Consider the following 25,894-nt stretch of genomic DNA (forward strand, 5'->3'; position numbering starts at 1 on the left):
GCTTAAATTTTGATGATATAAATGAGGAGAAAAGATGAGCATGGATTATTGAACACATCATCATGAAAACTTAAACCAGTTAATAGAAACTAATTAAAACAAATGTTTCAACCTCCATCTTCACGGGCATCACTTATTCAGAGGCCTGTGCGAGAAGAACGATCCAGCCCTGTCATTATCCCAACCACTGTAAATTATTTAATGAGATTTGGCCTGGGAAAATATTAAGAGCAGATTATGGATTGAAAGACACCGGTTGGGAAAGAAAGATTTGATTTACAGTTTGAAATGTAAGAAAATATAGATTATTACTGTGGAATTGTCGATGCGTACAGTATTTTGTGATATAGAGCAAATGACATATTAAAAAAGTGCATTTAAAGTTTCACCCATTTAAGAATTCAAATAATTTTTTATGCATTAATTAACAAGTTATTGTTTATTCTGTGCATATATCTGTGTAAATTCAATACAATCATATATAGTAACTCTGTTTTGACATATTATTTGGCACATAACTTTTTCTTGTTACCTTTGAGTTTTATTTCTGGCACCTTGAACATTTATGATGAATATGTCTGAAATGCACAATTTTTATTTCATTTTATGGCCGCCTGACCATTTGGTTCCTGAAACTGTTGAAGTTTTGATTTTCTGGGCCTTTTTTGAAAAGAAAATGTAGACATTTGAGCTCTTGGAAGTGTAATTGAATTCCCCTGATGTAGACTTTGATGAAGGGGTTGGATTCAGTGAAACGTTGAACTCTAATTTCCATTTGCCCTGGTTTCTCAGTATTGTGGTATTGGTTTATAATCCTGTGAATATCATCGTGGCTCTTTTGTGATGAAGAGTTTTTCTCTGAAATGTAGGCTTGGGTTTCCGCTCTCCTCTTTGAGGGATGTTTGCTGCGTTCAAAGACGACTGAACAATGAAACAAGAAGAGTCTGTAATTTTCTGAATAAGCTAATAACATGCTGTGTTCTGTTCGGTCTCATCTTTTCATTAACTCACAGCACTTTTACATGCAACTACACAAGTGCACGAGATGTTGTGGTGTGTGTGCATGATGGGCCGTTCAGTCCTGATCGTGACGGGACTCACTCCTGTTTAATGAGAGCAGACGGTGAAGCAAATGAACCAGGTGAAACATGGGAGAAATCTGACATTGTTCAGTTTAAATCAGTGGACCCATGTAGTCTCCTGGTCTTATTGTGCATGATTTATTTGAAAGTTAACTTACTCCACCTCTCTTTTCACATGACGTTATGAATCCCTCTTACTTATTCATTTTCTCTCCTCCAACCACTCCATTCTGATATGTAACGGTACATTTCATGAATCAATACATTTGTGAAAGATCTTTAGTTTTAGTTTGTTTGTTTTTTTGTTTTGTTTTGTTTTTTTGATTTGAATTCAGAAATCACGCTCAGATTCACACCAAAACACACCTGAGACCACCTCTGATTCAACATTTTTTGGAACTGTAAGTTATTTATTTATTTATTTATTTATTTATTTATTTATTATTTTAAAGTAAACTTTTAATTGTAGTAAAAGTTTCTTCATATAAATATGTCTGAACAGAACCCTAAAATAATATCATGCAATGTAATACCTTAATATCTTTATTTATTTATATTATTCCTTTTTTTCCCAACATTGTAATGAAAACACCCTTAATGTAATGCATTTTAATGAAATACCTTTAATCAACTAAAAATGCATTCATTTATGCAAGTTAAAATGGCTGTGAGCTGATTTTACATTAAAGGGGCCATATCCTACTATTTTTGATCATTTTTCTTTTCAATTTTAAAAGTCTTAATTTAGTTTTATGTGAATATTTTCCACTCTCTTTCTCACCCTTGAAGTAAACATGCTGTGAATGTAAGAATTATGTATGCAAATGACTTTATATAGCTATTCTGATTGGCTAACCTCTTTGCGTGTGAATTGAGTTAGACATTGAACATTAAACATTAGACATTGCCTGTACAAAAAGAGTTGTGTCGAGGGACAGATTTACTTTCTGAATCCTGTGATTCTAAGAACTAAGAACTGTTTTGTTGTGACTATCTTGACTGATATTCCCTAGTTTCCAGAAAACACATTCAAAGTCCCGGTTAGATCCTGAAGGCCTTGCCTGATCGCCGGTTAGCATTTGAGTTAGCATTCCTTAACACATGAGTTTCACAGGATTATGCGACTTCCCATTGTGCCGTTCACGGCTTTGACGTTGTCCGTGGCCTCCGACCGTGAGAGCATTGACAGCTTGATGAATTAGGCCTGACACTTGCCAAAATAGCCATCCTGCTTGCCAGCTGCCAGTTGAGCATCTACACTCCGTTAATTGAATTGGCAATTTGTGTAACAGTACCTTCCCCTGAGCCTTTGGTGAAGCCAGGGACCGCCATTTAGCTCCAATAATCCAAGACTAGGGAATAAGAGGTCTAAGCTTCACGAGAAATTATTGCAGATTTAAAATGACAGTCTGATGCCTTGCTGCCAATTTCGAATTCATTAACAATAGCAATAATGTTGACTTATAAAAGTGAAAGTTAAATTGACTTTCTAATAGCGCAAGCGATTTGAAATTGCCACTGCGACGAGTAACAAATTGCATTTATTGCAGTCTTGCACCAAATGCTGTTTGTGGCGTGGCTGGTATTGAAGACTAGCATTACATATTGAAAGTGTCAAATGGAAACAATATTGTCTCATAATAAAATGCCATTAGTCTATATCAGACGTGGTCTGTCCATTTGCATGTTCACGAATTGGCTTCAAGGATATTGTGTTTTGGGATGGCGATTCTCTGAATGAAATAGCATCAGCCTATATGTATTTGAGAATATACCAGTACTCAATACACCAATCCTGGATATTTTACAGTGCTGTTACTGTATTGTGTGGGACTTATTAGGTCCAACGTGATGTATTTGCTCGTGTTTCCGGCGTAATATATTTGTGTGTGCTCAATCTGCCGTGGCAGGGAGCTAAACTAGAGGAGATGTATTATGGAGAATCATGGCAGGACAGACATTGTGTTGCCTCTGTGCTCCCGCGAGCTCTTCATTCATATATCATTTGCGTCATGAGCAAAATGAAGCAGATTAATAGAGCATAATTCCTGAGATCAATATGCAATTATATTAATCTCTCTGGCTGCTTGGGTGGCTGTGCAGAGGGATGGCGACACAGTCGTTGGACAGTACTGAGTGTACTGAAACCAGGGGACTTGAGAATCATTTAAGATGCCTTTATTTGCTATTTTCAATGCACTTGCTGCTTTTTGCTGTCTATAAATGTCTTAAAATCATGGATCTGTCTACACTGGTTTTCAAATGCATCCTGTTTGTGTTGATAAGTCTGTTGAAACTTTGACACGTCATCTGACAGAGTCTGTAAAACACCACAGATTAGGCTTTAAGATTAAGCTCACTTGGTTTGTACTTTGTTTCGATAAGCTCATCTGTGGTTCAACATGTTCCCATTTTTCATTATGAAATATTAAGTGCAGAGTTTATAATTTGAAAAGCTGCTCAAGGTCAAGGAATCTGAAGGACGTGTGGCTGACGTGTCGCTATGCAGTGGTCTTAAGTAAGGATCCTTATGTGATGAGAGCTGTTGTCTGGAGATGTCATCTTTAAGTACAGAGAGGAGGAGGAGGAGGAGGAGGGAAATATGAAGCGGGTCAAGTGACCTCTTAACTTTGGTGTATTCTTCATTGACTTCTTGGACTGTTAGTTTTTGGGTTCAGATGTCTGCTAGAGCACATTAAATGTTTTGTTCACACTGGGTTTGATTCAGGTTGCTTATTTTATTTTCTGTTTTTTTTTTAAATTTTTTTTTTTTATATTATATTTTAATTTATTTATTTTATTCTGTATATTTTACGGGACTTGTTTTTTTTCTTTTCTTTTTGTTTCTTTTTCATTATTTTGTTTTATTTTATTTATTGTTTAATGTGAGGAATATTACACATATATATTATTATATTACACACACATAATATTACACGTTTGCCACATAGTTTTAGAGGGAAGAAAAACTCATAGTAAATGTTACTATGTATTTTACCTACTGTAGGTTAATTTTATTTATTCATTGATTTACAGTTTTATTGGCAAGTGCCAATATTGGACCTGTTTGGGTTGCCAAATATTTCAAACCAAACTCTAACATCAAACAGACTTCCGTTTGTCCCAAAAGCTCTAGTGCGTTATTAAGCACATGTGTGTTGAGTGCCAAGTTGCTCTGATTGCATGTGCATGAATGCGTGTGTCACGCTGTGTTTGATGTGCAGGTATGTGTGCATGTTTTCTGTGCGATCCTCAGGGCGTGAGAGCTCCCTCTGCTGTGCGCTGCGAGCCGTCGTGTCCGAGTCCCACCGGCTCAGGATTGTTTATGTTTCCACCCGTAGTGGTGACTACTGACCCCGGCACTCCAGGGACAGAGCTGAGAGCCCATCTCTCACTCTCTCCCTCCTCCAGCTGCCGCTGCCCTTCCCGCTCATGTTGTGGCATGAATGTTCTTCCGGGCGGACACAGGGCTTACCGCTGAAAGCATTACCGGAGGGGAAAAGTGTGTTTACCCAGCTTGAGGCTCTCTGAAGGACAGAGGCCTCTCATTTGTGTCTCGGCCCCTCTCATGCTGCTCACCTGGGGCACGACGTCCTCCTGTCCCTGTTGCGCCCTCCCCAAATTGCAAAGCATTGTTTGCTGCTGGTCCTTGAGAATCCTTAATGGCCATTCAGTGCTTTATTACATCATTAATTGCACTTAATTCAGCAACATTACCCGAACGCCTGGCTAGGCTTGGAAAATTAAGTACAGAGCACTTTGTTATAAAATTCTCTATAATGAGCTCTGGTGGGACAAGGTCTGTTAAGTTTGAAATCACCCCAGGCCATTTTTTAGCAGAGCCTGTGTCGACTTTAAAGTTGGAAACTTGGAAAAAATGCCCTGAGGGCGCTGTTCTCTGGGTGCTTTGCAGCTCAATGGATGTGGCGATATTAGTGCTGCTATAAACAGAGGGCTTTGTAGCGCTGAGCCCGGCTGAATATGCAGAAGGGAGTCGTTCTGAGGCTTTGATTTGCATCTGTGTATTTACAGTACCGGGGGCTTAGTATTATTGGGGCAGAAGTGTTTGTTCAACAGTTTACCGTATCTGTTTAAAATTACACAGGTGGACTCCATTCCCAAGTTGGTTTGTATTTAAAGCGAAGCGTGCGTGCGCATGCCGACACGAGTGTACTCATGCTGTGTGCTTCTCTCCGCAGCTATCGGCTCCCAGCGGAGGCGGAGCCCCAGCGCTGTTGCCACGGACATCTTTGAGCCTCACCTTGGCAGCCACATCCTGCAGGTAAGATAAGATTTGAACTCTTTCAACTGTTTTTGTTCATCCAAAACACCCTGATGTTCTTGGTTTGAGACTAACTTGAGATCAACATTGGGTTTGCTAACATTTTTTACACTGCCTTCAAGTCAAGATAAATAAACATGATCATTACATTAATGTTCGTAGATTTTCTTTGAGCCCTGACATCTGATTTAAGCTTGTTTCAGTAAAAAAAAAAAAAAAAAAAAAAAAATCATACCTAAAGCTAATTGTTATTGGTCAAATTTACATTTCAGTTGAATCAGTTAATGTAGACTGTGCAAATTATTTTATATGCCATTTGCGGAGGGCTTATGAAGAATAACTGTAGTAAATACTAGAAATTACCAATTCTAGTTGCCAGATTTTCTGTGGCAGCATAAAAATGTCAATTTAATGTGCACTTCATTTTGTTTTACTAGCACTTTTACAAGAGAGATGTGAAAAAGAGCCAAAACTATGAAATTGTCCAATATACTTGTTATATTCTGACCAAAATAAGTTAATGTATTTATGATTTTCATTAGTAATACAGAACTCCAAGGAGGACTTGAAGGCAGCATGAAAAGTTATATTTCCACATCTTGGACGTCTTTGACGTCCGTCAGACAATTAGTAATCTGTTTCATAAGATTCATAAGATGAACAGCAGATGAACAGATTCATAAATTCTAGCAGTCATTCTACAATGACCTGGATGAATGAAATCCGTCACAGATGTAGTAATGTGTGTGTTTAGAGATTACAGGTCTGTTGTCTCAGGATATATGTGGCGTCTCTGATCTGTTTAGCGTGTGAGTGTTTCAGGAAAGCTCAAGGGGGTGATTTTCTTATTTCACCTCATAGGAGAGAATTTTTTTTATTTTTTTATCCATGCTTAGCTACAGCACTGATCTCCTTTTAAATTCATTTTAATGACGCAGAACGAAAAGCACAATTTACACCAGTCACCTGTGTCCAAAAAAGCGGATTAGGAATATTTAAATAGCGGTTCGCTGGTCCCTGGACTCCCAGAGCTGTTCCCTTACGACAGGTTAAGTGTGTGACAGCAAAGCGGAAATTTATAATTAACACCAATACCAGGCTGGAAGTCTGTTGAGGCGTGGCCTTTTCAAGGAAGGACTTGTTCCTGGCAAATTGTCCCCATTAATCTTCAGCTTAATTGATTGTGAAAAGTTTTAGGATGACATTTAAAAAAAAGCATGCTCGGCTGGTGATTGATCTGAAGAAAATGAACTAATAATGGATGCAAGGCAGTCATTAGTTGTTGAGCGCCAAGGCTAATTTTAGACAGCTTAAACCGTGTTTGATAGCATTTAATAAAGAGAATGTGGAGGCAGAGCTGCTTACCGGCCTTCACCTGCAAATGGACGCTCGCATAAATACACACACATACATAAGTGCTTTTACATAGGTACTGTACATAGGTATGTATGTTTGTTTGACTTATATTATAGTTTTGTTTTACGACAGCATCGAGTTCTTCATTCTGGTTGGTTAATAATGATATTGGTTTCTAATTGGTTAATTTTGAAGTATGAAATAGTTCCAGGTTTGTTGATAACATTACAGTTTCATACCACTTCACTGTGTTCTTTCTGAACTAGTAATGGTGACTTGGCCTCTTTTAAACAAGATGCAAGATAATCGGCTAGAAGATGCAAGAGCTTCTTCATGTGGCAGGTGTAGTGCACTCTTAAAATTAAAGGTTCAAAAAAAGGTTTTCACAGTGATGCCATTTTTGGTTCCCCAAAGAACCTTTCTGTGAACTGTTCTTTAAAAAAAAACATAGTGTGTAGAACATTTTTTGAACTATAAAGAAACTTTTGTGGATTTGAAAGATTCCATGGATGTTAAAGGTTCTTCATGGAACCATCAATGCCAATAAAGAACCTTTATTTTTAAAGAGTTTAGAAGATGAATAATTGATGACATTCAGACTTTATATACTGTTTACTGTTTTTAAGGTTATGTCAAAGTGGCACACTTTACAGTAAACATAAAAACAACATGAAATTAAAATGAGCCCCATTTACTTTTTAAATTCATGTTTCTAGTTTAATTGTGAAGGATTCATCAATTTTCATTTTCCTTTTTTTTTTCTCAAATTTGACTTTTCTTCAGTAAAGTTTTTGTCACATTAATGAAATTTCATCAAAGTGTTCTGGTCTAAAAAGGGTCCATTGTCAATTGTCAAACACACCACTCACACAGAAGTCACTTTTAAACTATGCAGCTTTCTATTGTAAACTCAACTTTCATCAGAAACTCCAGATTGCGTTGAGTCCATTTAAATTACTGGATTTTTGCATTTCCCACAGTAACTGTGAATGTACCTGTAAAAAAAATGTAACCAATGATTCTGACCATTGATTCTGATTGATTGACTGATATTGATTTACACAATCCAGTCAAATTCTGACATACTGTATAAAATCGAGTCCCATTTTAATTTTGCATCACGCTATAGAAGTAAAATGTGCTGCAAATGCCATTTGCAAAAGAATGTATGGTTCTTAAAATGTATGATAGCTTTACAAATATGTATAGTTGAAAAAAAGTCATTAAATTCTTGTTTCTTTTCGTGGTTTGCTGTTATGTGACCCAGTGACCAGATTTCAGCACAGAAAACCCTCTGTGCCTCTTTGTTTGTGCACAAATAAGCTTGAACACATTAAGCACCCAGTTTTGTCAACTCAGATAATCAATTAGCTGCTTTAATATGCAGGTCTGTGTGAAGGCAGCTGTTCTGGCGCTCTACTCTTTCTCTACTCTTTAAAGGCATGGCACAATAATATCAATAGTGACTTTTTCTGCCACAACTCACAAATAAAAAGGCCTGTTTCTGGTCCAATACAGAACAGTATTTTCCAATTTCAAAACAGAGAATATTTACTTTGCAAGATTTCTTGCAACAGTAAATAAATTGATACTGTACCTTTAAGACTTTTTTCTGTGTTTTAGCACCCTACTCTTCCTCCAATAGCCTCTCTATTGGCCAGAGAGTGTTACTGTCCCAGTGGTGTCAGCAAGGGCAGCGCCAGCACTCCTGGCCACAGAAATGACCGTTATGTCCACTTCCACAGTGCATTGTCATTTGCGTGGGCAGCGGGCCGGATTGATTCTGACAGCAGCGCTAGGTCATTAGCGGAGAGCTCAGAAGTCCTCTGTCAAAGCGCTCCACGCTTCCACCCGGTTAAATAATAGCATTTATATCCCCCCGATCATGCTTAGCAAGAGATGAATCACAGATGCTGGGTTTGGTTTTAAGGCAGATGAGAGCTTAGCTGCCTGTGAAGGGCAAAAGCACTGTATGGTCATAGACACACAGCACTGAGAGAGACTGAACCATTGTCTGTTCTTTTTGGGAGATAAGACTCTTCAGTAAATTAGCTGTGAGTTAATGGATAGCTTACAAAGCCGCTAAATGATCACACATGTTTTGGGAGCCACCATACGACCTGACCTTGACCGCCATCAGATGAGTAGTGCTTCAAAAAACATTAAATCCAGTGTCGCCTGCAAGAATATGATACTGCACTCTCTTTTACTAAGTCCTTTTGCATTTACATTTAATTAACTGATCACTATTTTTTCAACTGCATGAAGTCAGTTTACCTCAAGTTTGCTTTAGAAACACAAAGTGATATTTTCAAATTTTTTCACCATTATTTATAACTTATTTTGTGAATAGTTTAATTTGAAAAGTGCTTGTGCTATCTTTTTTTCATATAAATGCCACTTGGTTTGATATTGTGTTATCTTATGGAATGATATTCAAGCATGCAAAATCTATCTATACAGTAGGTATTTGTGAAGAATTTGTATTTCAGATCCATTGTTCAAGGAGAGCAAGTTTGTAGTGCTCATGTGGGGAACAGCTGACCTGTGTTACAAATTAATTTTTAATGAATTTATTTAATTAATAAATAAATTTCTTGTCACTTTTTACTATCTTAATATAAGGTCTAAAAAATAAAGAAAGAAATAAAGTGATGCAATAATTCACATGAGTAGGCCTAGATCAGGGACCTCAGCAAACCTCTAAGGGGGGCCTCAGTATGGCTTCAATTGATTTAAAGGGTAAGTTCACCAAAAAATTAAAATTAGCCCAGAAATTACTCAGCCTCAAGTCATCCTAGGTGTATATGACTTTCTACTTTCAGACAAATCCAGTCAGAGTTATATTAAAAATTGTCTTTGATCTTTAAAGGTGCTTAATGTCTGAAAAGAAGAAATTCATATACACCTGCAGTAGGATAACTTGAGGCTAATTTTTAATTTTTTGGTGAACTAACCCTTTTATATAAGACAAAACTATTACATAAACAATTGTTGCTAAAACAACAACAACAAAACAAGATATCCCTTATTTTAGTGACCCCCTCAACAACCAATCCTGTAAGGAATTGTAATAAAAAAATGTAAAAAAAAAAACATTTCTAGACCTGGACAATTAATAAAATGGCATAAAATATGTATTTTATCCGGTAGAAATTGCGTAAAAAATTATGATATATATACTGTATGTGTATATATATATATATATATATATATATATATATATATATATATATATATATATATATAATATATATATATATATATATATATATATATATATATATATATGCATAAAATATGTATTTTATCCGGTAGAAATTGCGTAAAAAATTATGTAAAAGTTCGTCAAAGTTGTCCTAAGACAAGGACGCGTTTTGGTTTTAGGACAACTTTGATAATAGGTTTTGAACCACTTCAAATGTTGACTACTGTATATATATCCATAATCCTTATCTAGTAAATGACAAGCAGCTATAAAAGTCATGGGCCTTTGAATATGGTTGACTATGGACTATGGAAGACTATGGAAGGCTGTGGAGGTCAAAAAGGTTGAGGACTACTGGCCTGCATGGAATCTGCAGACTTTAACTCCATTTTCTGTTCTGATTTTGGAAGGGAATATATTTAAACTACTACTATAGACTTATTGGTATGAAAGCATAGTCAAATGTGCCAAAATATTTAATAAACAACCACATAACAGGGTGGAGAATGTGCAGACTGTGGCGGGCGTTCCAGTTCTGTGGATATCTGTGGAGTTTTCTGCTGTTATGCGGACACAGATCGCTCTCATTTGGGCATCCGCTGTTTTTGCATTCATAACAGGGATGTGCCAGACAGCATGTCAGAAACTTTCTGATCTTCACTGAACAAATTAACAGCGCTGTTGTTTATTGCTTATCGGTGGTTTCTGATGTGTTTTAGTGATAAAGGATGAAAAGTGTTCAGAGACACTGATCGACAGGGAGCCTTAATTACTGCCTGCATCTGCGCACACGTGTGTGTGTGTGTGTGTGTGTGTGAGTGTGCACGCACCTGTGGCGAGTGATGGGGTGACAGGACACCAAACGCCTCTTAATATGTCTCACAGCTTCAGGTTCCAGCACTCAATCTTTCATCAACTCCTTGTTTACTTTCTTCTCTTTCGTTCTCTTGTTGTTTGTTTTGGAGCATTGTCTTTGTTGTTTTTGGCTTGTTTGTGATAATAGGGCTGGGATTAAAAAAGAGAAGAGTGAAAAAAAAAAACACAGAGACTTTGAAAACCCTTCGATCTTCACACCGGAGGAAAGCGCAAAGACGACAGCTTTAGAAATGACAGCTGTTTACATTTGCATAACATCAAGGCGGAGCGAGGCAGTGTCTTTGAGCCCGTCTGTGTGCAGCTGTCACCGGCTGTAATCGCAGGTTGAAGGAATCACCATCACGCTTCTCTGGCTCTTCGGTGAGATCAGGTAGAAGGTGGCAGAGTAGGAAAATAGCACGCAGGGAGGGTGTTCTTCACCTCAAAGCACCTTATCCTCCAGATGTCAAGATCCTCTCATACATGCAGATGGTTTTAGGGATGTCAGGGCCTGGTCTGAGAGCTATACAGTACATCCATTTTGACTTTGCTAGGGCCATTAGTTCTAGAGCAGGGGTCGGCAACCTTTCGGCATGACGTGCCATTTTGAATTTTTCTGGTTAACCACTGTGCCAACCCCCCACCCCCATGCAAATAGTTTCTGTTTTTTTTTTTTTAAACCTTTCAAAAGTTTCTTGAATAACAGATATATAGTGTGACCGTACTGAACACCACTCTGTGTGTGTGTGTGACAAGGCTTATGCATTAAAAACGTTCAGTTTAATCACCGTTCTATATTAATGTTCTGAGTGCCCACACACACCATTGGCACATAGAGATCTGAGATCGCGCTGTGCAAAAAGTAATGCTACATTATATTTCTCAGCAAGGAGGGGGTAAAGTAACTGTTTTTTTAAGTAACTAAACTCAGCTTCATTATTTGTAGAGAGAGACAAATGCAGACAATTTACACATCTCTCTCTCTCTCTCTCTCTCTCTCTCTCTCTCTCTCTCTCTCTCTCTCGTCAAAATGGCCATATTTTAGAAAAAAATTAGAGTATGCATCACTGGATTTAGCTGTCGGTCATTTAACATTTCTATCGTAAATCTTATCGTTATAAGTTGACTAATATTAAATGATTTGTAGCTTCACCTTACCTTGCTCTTGCTCATTGAACTGACTCTTTGCGCTCTGCTTCTGTGGACAGTAAACCCCACCTACTTTGATTTGATTGGCCATCTCAGTCATTTTGACATTGAGGAGCGCTAGTATGTGCAGCAGCATCCGTAGACTAGCGCAAGGTAATTCTCACACTTTAATAGTATTTATAGCTCCTAACAGGCTGTGTGACTATGAAAAGTTTAATGTACATCAGTATGCAGTTTTCCCTATTGCTCGCGTGCCAGCGATTATCCCTCTGCGTGCCACTGTTGGCACGTGTGCCATAGGTTGCCGACCCCTGTTCTAGAGGTTGAAGGGATACTTCACCCAAGAATAAAAAAGCTGTCATCGTTTACTCACCTCCATATTGTCTTTGAACTAAAATACAAAAAAAACAAAGATGATATGGTTATTATATGGTAAAGATTTGAGAGCAGCATTATTAATAAAATAATGGCAGCAGATTACAATTTTTTGTTTAAGTATTTATATATGTATTGTAATTTTCCACTACTACTGCTACTACTTTCAATGATAAAATAATGGCTTCAGATTACATTATTTTTTTCATTTATTTATTTTCCTGCTACTGATGCTGTATAATAATAATAATAATAAGACAAAAATACAGTACATATATTTTTCATAATTATAATTTAGTCTGTGCCTCATATTAAGATTAATAAATTAATAATTAAATTAATTCATAAATTTTTGTATCATTTAAAAAAAAGGTTTAACATCACATCATCTTTTTTTCTATTTTTATGACCATCATGAGTGTTACAGTACAGCCTCAGTCACCATATGCCTTCACTTTATGCAAAATAACAGAATAAAAGTTCTTCAAAATATCTGTTTTTGTATTGTACGGGAGAAAGAAAGGGTTAGAAGGACATGAGTGTAAGAAAATAACTAAATGTAATTTTTTTAAAGCCAAGCTGTGTGTTTGTAAAGGAATGGATGGTGTTATTGCAATTTTCTCATAATGTTATTATGCACAAAAATAACTTATCTCAACAAGCTCACCATTATGCAGAAAACAGTGCCCATGAGCATACTTAACACATTACAGAGCAACGTCTAAATCACACAGATATTCCTGTGTTAACTCTTTAATGTAGAGTAATAATCACCCTTGATTTATTAGATATGGCTCATTATTTTATTTAGGAACATATTTTTTTTCTAAAATAGTACATTTGTGCTTGGAAGACTCTATGATATTCTGGTGTAAATGCAAGTATGAGATTTTTTTTTTTTTTTTTTATTTTTTTTTATTTTTTTTTTTATCAGTAAGGTAAAAATTATAAGTCCAATCACTTTGAAAATGTATAGCACACTTATCCACCAAAATACACCTGATTTGAAGTAACATTCATGTTCAAATTTAATACTTAAGTTAGGGATTTGTCCAAATCCCTAACTCTCAGTACGATCAGTATAATAGTATTTTATTTTCTGTTCTTTCTTTGCTGTTTTTTTTTTTTGGCTTCAGTTTTAGTTGATCTCCATCTCTGTTAGTCCAGGTCTGTCTTGCATTCACAGCACATAGATTTGTAAAAAGCGAGGCAGGCATGTTTTCTGTGATGTCCATCACGCAGCGCTTGAGATCACAGTGTGAGCGCGTCTGAGGTCAGTGCTTTCTGCTTTTAGCTCTTTTATTTACATCAGCTGTCGGAGGATCTCCATAGCTTTCCCTTCGTTCACTAATTTGCTGTTGAAAGCAAACATGTCAGAGCCCCTCTTGTTGTGGTTCACTAGCTTGCATAACATAATGCGAACAGTATTTACATATCCATAAACACACAAAAACACACGCACACACTCAGCTCAATCTCATCTCATGTGTCGGATGGCTTCCTGACAGATCATCCTTTCAAAGGCCGTCCAACACGACGGATGAGTTTTCGCACTCTTTCCATCTAGATTTCCCACTGTTTCTCTCTTTCATTCTCACGGTGTTGTTGAAGTATTAGCCACATGCTGCTACCTGCACCCTCCTCAAGCTCACGCTTTATTGCATGTCACCTCATTTGCTGGATGCTGTACAATTTGGACAGAGGAGATGTGATATAGAGATGAACTCTCACAGGAAGACTGCTGTGTGTTTGCTCTGAGACTAAAGCTCTGTTTGGAAACATCGCCAGCTGCCTACTAAGGCAGTGTCCTAGCTGAAACAGAACCTCATAAATGACTCATTTAGAGTGCCCTATACATAGACAACAACTTTGTGCAACTTTGAGGCCCCACTTGCTGTCAACAGAGTTTGTTATCCTCATATTGCAAAGATGACGACATGGTACTCTAAATAATGAAATGCAATAAAAATGCATTGCAAAGTATAACTCTTGAAATTTTAGGTATTGGATGAAAGATTGAAAGACAATAAAAACAGCTTCGTGCATCAAAACCATTTTCTTCATTTTCATAAGTCAATAAAAGTCGCAACAGTTGAATGTAACATTTTGTCTGTGGGAAATAACATGCACAATATACAGTTGTATTTATGTCATGACAACTCTTGGAGAGTTTAGCATGGTAATATACATGGCAAGGTTAACGTGTCTGGTCTGGGTGGAATAGATCTGCTACTGTTGCGACGGAGCAAGTAACCGAGACTTGATATTGCCAGTATATTTCCAGACATGCTGCTGTGAGCGTGTAAGAAATACTACTTCTGCACATACTGTATAACATATATGAAATAACCCCCATACATAACATACATGAAATTGTTGCAGACCTATACAGGTGGAGCTGGGGAAGGGGAAGGGTTCCTGAAGTGCACTGCAACTGCTACAACGAACGCTAGCAAAGTATTTTAATGTTAAGCAGCAAGCTCATTCATGTCTAAGTATGTCTGCAAACCCTTTTCACCATATATATATATATATATATATATATATATATATATATATTTTGTGTGTGTGTGTGTGTATTTGTGTGTGTGTTTGAGTCTGTACAGGTGAGAAATGGCAGTCAGACAGTAGCAGCTGGTGCTTGTGTGTGTGTGTGTTTGTGTGCAGGTGGCAGCTGTGTGCAGGTGTGTTTGAGTTCTCCCGTCACTAGGTGGCAGGTAGAACGTGAGCACATGTGGCAGGTGGAACAGATACTCTCAGTTAATGCTGAGCGGGTGACGACCGGACATGATCTGCCCTTGAGACCCTCGCAATGGGCACACGGACTGGGAGTTTTTGCGATTGGATGGTAATGTCAAATACTTTGGTACAGAATGCCGTAACACGCCTATACATGCAAATGCACTTTCGAGCTCATGCTAATGTACGAACGGTATAGTCTGCGTTTGGCAGCCCTTTAGTTTCAGCTCAGACTCTGTCAATAAAACCTGACCGGACGTCACCGAAGGATCTTGGGGGGGGGGGGAAAGGTCATGGGCAGAGCAAAGCGAGGAATTTTGATGATCCGGCCTCTGTTTCCTGCGCAACCCTTCTGGTTCATTAGCAGTGGGAATTTGGACAGGGAGAAGGTGGAGGGGGGATAGATCCACCCTTATTACTTATACAGTCAATAGCAAGGCTTGTCTGCATTCATAATTGTTTGATTTTATAGGCCAGTCTTTAAACAAACATTGTCTATGGTAATGCCCTGCCCTGATGGATGGGAGAGGTTTTGTCTGTGAATATCATTTGGATAATTAAAAACGACAGACCAAATCGCCCGCTGTCTTGACCCTCACTTTGTCTCCCGTGTGATGCCGGCGAGATGCTGATTGCTGTCAATCACAGGTCTGCGGAGGATTGGGGAACGCTGGCAGCCGTGAACCCTGACCCACACTGTTGATCTGAAATAGATAACAACCTTGAAATACCTGCAGAATTTCAACAGGCACAGGGCACCTTCCCCAAAAGAGACATGCACTGTCTGTTCCTCTCTGTCTGCTCGGGTTGGGAACCGAGAACCGAGTCTTATTCAGAACTGAAACACTGGAACCCAATGTATGTATCCTCAAGAGTGCTTTTTCTGGGTTTACCAATCTACAATTGCAGGCTTATAGTAACATTTCTCATTTTCATTTCTCATTTAGTTAGTTGTTGTACTTAAATTTTTTACAACAAAATTGAAATAAAAAATTCATAAAAACTATACAGACAAAAAAAAACAAATTTAGTAAAATCTTTAAAATAAAAAACAATTAATATCAATAAAAACTGTAATAGTATACTATATGAAAAGCTTGTGTTTCTTGAAATAAAGTTAACTTTTACTGAAAAATAGAAAATATAAAAGAGCAAACTTTAAATGTAAGCTTTATGGACTGTACTAAAATAACAAAAACTAAAACTGAAATAAAAATTTAAAAACTCTATAGACATTTGAAAAAAAGACATCAAAATTTATAATCCTTTAACTAAAGTTAAAATGAAAACAAAAAAATAAAAATGAATTCAAATATTGATAAGAAATATAGTATAGTATCTTACTGAAAATATATGAAAAACATTTGTTACTTAAAATAAAATAAACTTTAACTGAAATAAAAAACAACTTTATTTTTATTTCAGCTAATTGCCAAAGCCACATTTTTTACTTTTCTAAATGTACTAAAATAATTAAAAGTAAAACTGAAATAGAAATTCATAAAAACTATAAAGACAAGTAAAAAATAAAACTAATAAAAATGGCAAAAACACAACGAAATTATTGGAACTGTGAAAACAGAAATATAACAATAAACACTTTATTAGTATAGTATTAATAAAAACTATAGTAGCTCAGTGATACTGAAATAACACTTACAGTTGGCTTGCCACATCAAACTGGAATGTAATTATTTTAAAATGTAACATTTTAACATTGAAAAAATTACACACTTCACCAGTTAGGACCAATTATTCTTCAAGTACTAAAATAATCATTAAAGGAGAATCATTAAAGAATTGGAACCGTAGTGCAGTTGGACAATTTTTATGATCCCCACTCCTACTCTCCAGTTCTTTTTCCTCCTCTTTCACACAGAAACAAATTAAAACATCAATCCGTTGGCCTCCTACAGTGTTTTAGGACACAGTGTGTTTTCTTTTGTCCTGTCTTTTATTCTGCTCTATACATCTGTCTCTTTAGCTTTTTTGTTAATCTCTCATTTCCTCCTTCCTTTCACGTTTCAGCACTCAAGTTGTTCCTGCGGTCTACCGCATATTTTTATATGATAATTTTTCTCGCCGCTGTGGTGTGGGTGTTTAAGAGGTTTAATTAAAACAGAACAGAGGATGTTGTCTCTATTATCATATAAAAGCAACCATCACTTTAGAAGTTGGGAAACCACTTAGTGTTTGTAAACTGGATATGTTACAGTATCTCAAATGTGAGCATTGTTTGCTTTTGGTATTTGGAAAAATTTTTAATAGCATCTTAATTATACATATGCTAAATTGAGTATTAAAGTATACGTGGTTCAGCTAAATTTCTGGTGAACACATTTGAAATTTTAAAATAAAATACCATACGGCCAAAACATGGTAGTATCATGGTATTTTTATTTATTTATTTGTATTCATTATATTTCATGTATAAGATCCTTCAATGAACACCATGGTATTTGTTGTAAAATGCATGGTAGTTGCATGGTACTTTTTGTTAAGATGTTCAACAATATTTTGCATTTATATGCATCTTATTTAAATTTTTTAATATAAAAGTGTAGGTTTTAGATAAAGTATCTAGGCTCCTACATTATTTATAATATTTTACATTAGATTAATGTTACAGTATCTGGAGTGTAAGATATATTTGTCATCGAGGGAACACTCTCTATATATAGACGGCTCAGAGCCGAACACATTTAGTCCTTCGTCGCTTTTCAATTTTCCGACTGCTGAGCTACACCCTCCCCTTCTCTCTCCAAATCCAGCCAGGCATTAGAAACAATATTTCCCTCGGCAGAACTCTTCTCTCAGCAGGGCATTCTCTCCCTTAAAAATACTGGTGCTACCATAGTACAGTCACGTATCAAATGCTGACGCCATGCTGATGTATACCATGGCACTTAATTATAATATTCATGTTAGATGCTGGTATTTACATGGTACCTGTTCTTTAAAAAATACCATAAAATGAACATAGAACATGGTACATTTATTGCAAACAGGCTTCATTGTAAATATTACCATATTTCTAATGAGGGATATTATTATTGAAATTGTTTGATTAATAAACTATATTATTCTGTTAATTAAATAACTGTATAGAATATTTGTAAAAAAAAAAAATGCATTTATATTTGTTTAGATTTATTTTATATTATACAAATACCACTTCAATGGTATTCACATAGTACTTCAAAGTGAAGAATACCATTACTGTACCATGGTGCCATGCCCCCCCCCCCCCCCCCCCCCAAAATCAAACAAACAAACAAACAAAAGACATGTAATCATTGATTCTAAAGAATTGGTTGTTTTTAGTGACATAAAACATACAGCGCAATCAGTGTTGTCTGATTCCTGAACAAGTGACTCATATGAATCAGTTCTTTTTGCATTGAATCAGAATTTATACAGTGCAATCAATGTAGTCTGATTCCTGAACAAATTGTTATTTTGAGTCAGTTCTTCTTTGGCTTGCTAATAGCTGTGAAAAATAAATGAGTTTAGTTAGTAACTGATTCATATGACAATGTGTATTTAAAGATGCATATTATGCACTCTATAAATATGAATGAGTTAAAAAATTATGTTATTTTTTTTTGTTTGTTTTAGTGTTGTTTCAGGCCATATTGGATTTATTTTATAGCAAAAAAAAAAAAAAAAAAACATTGTAAAGTCATTAAAATGTCTGTGTAAACAACTTTTGCACATATTGTTTCAACTGAATTTTAATGTAATTATTATTGAAATGATCTTGTCATTTGGCTGTGGAGTTTGGATGAAGTATTTATTCCTTTAATGAACTGAAACGATCATTAATCAAACCGTTGCTACTTTTACTATTACTCACATTTCACTGCTGTTTATATATGTTCTATATAATCCTGTATGTGACGAATAAAAATCTTGAATCTATAGGAAACCAGAGTCATCTTTGGGAAATCGGAACAAGGATCATTAAATTCTTTACATTTCCCATCTTTAGTACAAATTGTGTTTTACTAATGTATAATGGTAATGTTGTAGTTTAGTCGTTTCACGTCTCTTTTGCAGTTGAGGTGCAACCTGAGGCGACAAAACCAAGCGCTCCTGTTCTAATCGAGTGTAGACATTTGGTTTGTGGTGTAGACACAGCGTTAGAGGAGACACGTCTGAACAGTGCGTCTGACTTTTTAATGATGAGGGGGGAGAAATGTAAACCTCCATCTCCAAATAGTGCGCGCAAATCCGACTGTGGAAATTAATCCTCTCAATTCTCTGTTCCTCATTGTGTCACGCCAAAGGAATTTGATCCCATTGAATAATTTCATTATAACTTGTGAGCTTGTGGATTAATGGGAATCTTCACAGTAAAGACAAACAGGAGAGGGGAAGCTGTCGGTTTGTTCTCTTTCGTTCTCTTTGTCTCTCTTCTCGTTCTCTCCTGTCACCTGCCACACAGTCGAACCCAAGACACAATCAATGTGCACAATGGTGTGCTTGTAAACAAGATTAATGCCCATGTACTGTTTTAACAGCTTGTCAAGAGATCACATGAACACAATGGCAGCAGGTTATTACACATCCGCGCTACATTATTAAGCTGATATTTACATTTATGATTCACTAAACCCCTGGCGTGAACTATAAGCTGTTCAGACGCTGTCGTCCCTGTTCAGTTGCACATCGAGATGTTCCATGTTGCTACGTTGGTAAAACATTGGATCTTTTGCTTGCAATAGTAAAAAAATTAAATTGAATTGCCCATTTGTTTTCCTAAAGCAGCTTTTATAAAATCTCCCTTCCTAAATAAACATTGATATGGGATTAAAGAGATCATCATTAAAGAGAAAACAACATATATAAGAAAAAAGATTCTTTTTTATTAAATGTATTAATTTTATTTTTACATTTACTAACAAAACGTTTTATTAAAATAATATCTTCAGTGAGAGATTTGACGTGTATTACTGTTCAGTTTTTTTTTTCCTCAGGTAGGACTCATTTATTTTTATCAAATATGACACTAAATACTTTTTTATTTTTTTTTATTTTTTTAAGACTTATTTAAGACTTAAAAATTTATAACGTTAAAAAAAATCTACTTCAAATAAACGCTGTTTTTTTAACTCTATATTCATTAAAGAATCATGGTTTTCAACAAAATATTGAGCAGAACAACTTTTTTAACATTGTTAATAATAAGAAATATTTGGGCAGCAAATTAGCATATTAGATTGATTTCTGAAGGGTCATGTGACACTGAAGACTGGAGTAATGATGCTGAAAATTCAGCTTTGCATCATAGGAATAAATTACATTTTAAAATATATTCTAATTGAAAACAGTTATTTTGAATGTTAATATTATTTCACAATTTTACTGTTTTTATGAGCAAATAAATGCAGCCTCTGTGGGCATAAGAATCTTCTTTCTAAAACATGCAGCCTGCAGTGTGCATTTAGTTTCATCCCTTAGTTTCTTTTTTTAATGCTCAACTATGTGCACTATTCCAACTTATGCACTCAGAGGGACACTGGCAATATTTTACAAAAAAAGAACTGAATGGAAATAAATGAATCCATAAAACACTAAGAGGAAAGGATCCGTCTGAGTGCTGTAAGAATGCAAACAGAACAGCCGGTTGCATGTGGCCTTCAGGCCTCGTCCTGCAGTGCTGGAGTTTTTTAGAGTGCTGTTTTATAGCGCTCTGAGTTTGTCATCCAGAGACTGTAAAGTGGAAGTATCTCCGCCCTGCTTTAATTGTGTTTGATGGCGGCTCTGCAGAGAAAACCAGTGGAAAGAGCTTTTATTGCCCTTCTACCAGGGTCCCGTCTCATATGCTGATCTTTAAACATCAAGGCTTCTTGTCAGCCTGAGAATAACAAGCTGTGGTTTATATTATTGGTTAACAGGCTTTTGTAGGCATTAAGATACTTCCAGTTAAAGGAATAGATCTTCCACGGGAATAGATGTTCCACAGAAGAAAGAAAGCCATACAGGTTTGAAATGACATGAGGGTGAATAAATGATAAGAGAAGTTTCATTTTGGGGTGAACTATGCCTTTAAATAAATGTCTTTTCCCACTCCATCTCTCTCTCTGGCTCTGTCTGGTAGTGAGCAGTCATGTAGTGACTCAGAGTTTCCCTGGGGCTTGATTTTATGATCTAATGGCAGTCACAGTCTCCCTCTCTCTCTTTTTCTGGCTTTGTCTATAATAAAGGAACGTATAATAACTCATGGTGCCAATTTTGACATTTCAAAGCATTTACAAAAACGCTGGACATTTCTTGGACGTCATCACTGCTGGTAAAGTAAATGTTGCTCACAGGATCCACATTGTTTCTTATGAGCAGTGATTAATAGGCTTGATTGCAGCTACTGTACTTTACAGTTGGAGTCTATTTATCTCAATTCTTTCAGCAGTTAATATGCATACACGGATTAAAAGAATAATTCACCTAAAAATAAATATTCTATCATCATTTACTCACCCAAATTTTATTAATAATATTTAGTGTGTTTGTGTGTGTGTGTGTGTGTGTGTGTGTGTGTGTGTGTGTGTGTGTGTATATATATATATATATATATATATATATATATAATGTTGGTATGTATGTATGTATATGTATATTTTTCTTCACAAAATGTCTTCCGCAATCCATATTGCTTCAAAATGCACTTTATTTATTTGTTTGTTTATTTTCCATTCAAAGAAAGACCAAAAGTTTTACTAGGTTTCATGGCTATAGCCTGTCAAACATACAGTTTTGATTGGTCTTTATCTATAGAAATCTATTGCTGTCAAATTAGATATTCATGAGTTCAATTAATATTCATATTGAGGATTAAAGAAAAAGCCATCTTTGATTTGAGGGAACCTCACTCAGTCATATCATTTTGCGTATAATTTTTGTGGTGACAAATTGAATAGCATAAATAATGACTGTTTCTAAAGAAGCTTCCTAAACACTTTGTCATTGTTCAGTTAAACAGAATCATGTTTTGATTCAGTCAGAAGTTCAGATGCATATTAATCTGTTTTAGGAGTATTTGGAGTATTAGGAGTAATAAGGTGAAGTGTAGAGGTCGACCGACAGTGGATTTTACTGATACCGATAGCTAGGTTGGAACACAGTGGCCGATTAATCAACCATTAGTTTTTAATCTGGATACTAAACGAAAACTTTACTATTTAAAAAAAAACAGTAGCAGTAATGAACCATACTTTGTAAATGAATAAACATATTAATATTAATTATTATATTGATCATTGAAGTTATTTGATAGTTTACTAATGTTAAAAAAAAGAAACTTTAAAATTTAAAAATGTAGCCTATTAGTAATAGTAAAAGTTGAAATAAACACATTAGGAACAATACTTCTACAGCTTTCATTAATATTACAAATGGATTCTTACTGTTAAGTATTACTATTTAATTTCAACAGTCATGCTTAAAGATGGCCATCTTTAAATATCTACAGTACACAAGTCTATAGCATTAAAATTACATACATAGATTATTGATATTGTATGTGTATTCTCACACTTTATTTGCTTATATTTAAGAACACCGCATGATTATCTAATCAAAATTATATATATATATATAAAGCCCTATTCGCACGGGATTAGTATTACCTGGTTACCTCCAGTCATTTGTAATAATTGCGGAGGTTGTCTGTGATCTTAATCCCATGCAAATCAGCCATGTCTGTAATTTGTAAAGTAAAAATTCCCCCGCAAATGACCTACCATTTTTCACTGAACACCGAGGTCCTATGATAATATTAGTAAGATTTAGTCAGCATTTGGCAGGTCGTATATCATTTTTCAAGGTTTTTGTTTCCTGTCCGCCTTTTTATCCATCTTTCGCGAAGAATGGAGCTGCGTTGGAGTGTTTGATAGTATTTTGGGTGCTGTCATATCGCTACACCATACAATTTGCAGAAAGATAAAGCTATGAATGTTTTGTTTTTAGTTTGTTATAAATATATATATATTATAAATCTAGATATTTTATTTTAACTTGGTGAAATGTAAATGACACAGCGCACAAGACTATATTAGTTTCTTTTTTTAAAATCCATCTAACCGGACCATAGAACCAACTCTCAAAGCCTTGACATCCGGGTATCCGGGAGATAAGTCAGTAAATTTGAGTAAAATCACAGGCTTCACTAATCCCGTGCGAATGCACCACAAAGTGCAGCGCTGCATCTAGGAGAAGTCACACACCAGACGCGTCACATTCAACCAGTGGTCTAAAAAGAAATTTATTTAATCACCAAACGGAGTTTGTTTCAAGAATGAACAATGTGGCATAAATGAGTTTGAAGTTTGGTGTTTAGAAAAACAGAGCAAAGGGAAAGAGAAAGTGCGATCTGTATTACAGCTCTCTATATGAGGCATACAGACTGTATTAAAGCCACAGAAAGAGCACAATACATATTTTATAGCCTAAGCTGAAGTCATTATGTACATTATGATTTGGGACAAATATAATGTAATTTAATGGAAAACTATGTGAATGTCGCTCTGTTCCACGGCAGGATTTTCTGTCGGCTGCATTTAAATGCGCGTTTGAAGTTACCCACTCTGTGAAGCACGCAGTGTCACGTGTCAAAACAAACAACATGTGCTGTTAGTGATTTCCGCCTCTAGAGGCCACTCTCGTACTGTATAATGGCAGCAGACCCATCTCAGCCACTCCAGCAACAGACCCAACCCAGAAAACTATCGGCATGGATTTTGCTGAAAACCAATAGTTCCGCCAATCAACTATCGGTGCCGATTAATCGGCAAGACCGATGAATCGGTCAACCTCTAGTGAAGTGTGCCATTTCAGTTTTATTTCAAATGTTTGAAACCTGTCTGGAAACAGTCTTTACTTGCATTTATATTTGGTGCTGATAGTGGCAGAGAAATAAGGTGATTTGCCGTTGAGTCTGATCAGTTTGGGCGTAAGTCTAACGGTGCATTCGGCGGTGTTGTGGCCACTGAAACGTCTTGTTTTTCTTATGTAACAGCTGTAGTCTGTCTCTTTCCACCTGAGTGCTGGAATCAACTCTTTGTCGCAGACGTGCAGTCATTATTCACCCGGTGCCTGCCTGCATAAGTAACAGCACAAATCGCACGCCAAACACACAGAGAGAGAGAGAGCGAATATATTAAGTAAATATTCCATGCTGTTAGCCAGCCATATGGTTTATTTGTTTGCGAGGGTGTTAGTGAATCACAAACCAAAGCCATTTCTCACAGGCCATAAAAAATGGATGACTGTTTCTGAGGGGAGTGGCCACCATCATGCGAAAACTGCGCCAGAGTTTGGTTGACCTTCATCGGTGTGACTGAGGCATTATGGGATATCTCTAAAGGGCATCTGAGGCTGTCTAGGGTGGGTCTGGGGTAAAGTGGAGGAGTTTCCTGTCCTCTCCTTCAGCCTGTGTGTGTGTGTGTGTGCGTGTAGCCAAGCGCAGCCTCTGCGTCCCACCCATCCTCTCTCTCTCTGACAGCCACTAATAATAAGGCATGAAGACAGTCTGACAAAATGAAGACAAATGCAGCATACTGCCCCGGAATCATAATCTCTGGCAGGTCTCGGTGAAAGAGACATCCTAACTGTACAGGGATGTTCTTTATAACTCAGTCCTGTGACCTACACACACAAAGACACTTGTGTGCCTTTCAGAGCTGAATTGAGAATTTGCTGATAAATTCCAAATCAATCCTAAGTTTAAAATGAGGTAGAATAAATTCAACTTAAAAATTTGAGATGAAATGTATTTTTTTAAATGATTATAATTGTTATATAAAGTCACCGCATGTTATGCAATGCATGTTATTTTTTATTTAGTACTGACCTGAATAAGATATTTCACATAAAAGACATTTACATATAGTCCACAAGAGAAAATAATAGTTGAATTTATAAAAATTACTCTGTTCAAAAGTTTACATACGCTTGATTCTTAATACTGTGTTCTTACCTGATTGATCCACAGCTGTTTTTTTTATATATATAGTTGTTCATGAGTCCCTTGTTTGTCCTGAATTGTTTAACTGGGCTCTGTTCTTCAGAAAAATCCTTTAGCTCCCACAAATTCTTTGGTTTTCCAGCATCTTTTGCGTATTTGAACCCTTTCCAACAACAGTATGATTTTGAGATCCATCTTTTCACACTGAGAACAACTGAGGGACTTATATTCAGCAATTACAGAAGGTTCAAACACTCACTGAAGCTTCAGATGAAAAAAACAATGCATTAACAGCCAGGGGTGTAAACTTTTGAACAGAATGGAGATGTGTACATCTTTATTTTGCCTAAATATCATATTTTCCTTTAGTACTGCCCCTATGAAGCTACAGAAAATACTTGCATGTTTCCAAGAAGACAAAATAAATTCAATTTACCCTGATCTTCAGATTCAAAAAGTTTTCACCTGCAGGCTCTTAATGCATCATGTTTCTTTCTTGAGCTTCAGTGAGCGTTTGAACCTTTTGTAATAGTTGCATATAAGTTCCTCAGTTGTCCTCAGTGTGAAAAGATGGATCTTAAAATCATACAGTGCATTTTGTATGATCACTCCTCTTTCGATAGAATAATTAACATTTTGCAGATACTGCAGAGTGTATGTAATTTTTGACCACAACTGTGTGTATGTGTGTGTATGTGTATATATATATATATATATATATATATATATATATATATATATACACTGTATACACACATACACATGCACATACATAAATCATATATTAAAATATTTATATAATAAAATATAAAAATAGTCATTTATATATACATAATTAATTGTTGTTGTTATTATTATTATTATTATTATATAAATTAAATGTA

The 25,894-nt window shown here is 36.0% G+C and overlaps 1 protein-coding gene across 5 annotated transcripts in view; it reads left to right on the forward strand.

Annotated features, from left to right (window-relative positions):
- The window catches only part of LOC109048374 (neuronal PAS domain-containing protein 3-like), a 280,671-nt gene that overhangs the window by 129,691 nt on the left and 125,086 nt on the right, over window positions 1-25,894 (forward strand). For all 5 annotated transcript variants that reach the window (XM_042773582.1, XM_042773583.1, XM_042773584.1 and 2 more), the window contains one exon: window positions 5,282-5,364. In XM_042773582.1, coding sequence (XP_042629516.1) covers window positions 5,282-5,364 — 83 coding nt within the window. The remainder of the gene's footprint in view (window positions 1-5,281; window positions 5,365-25,894) is intronic.

Source organism: Cyprinus carpio, chromosome A17 (assembly GCF_018340385.1).
Source record: "Cyprinus carpio isolate SPL01 chromosome A17, ASM1834038v1, whole genome shotgun sequence".
Taxonomy (NCBI): Eukaryota; Metazoa; Chordata; class Actinopteri; order Cypriniformes; family Cyprinidae; genus Cyprinus; species Cyprinus carpio.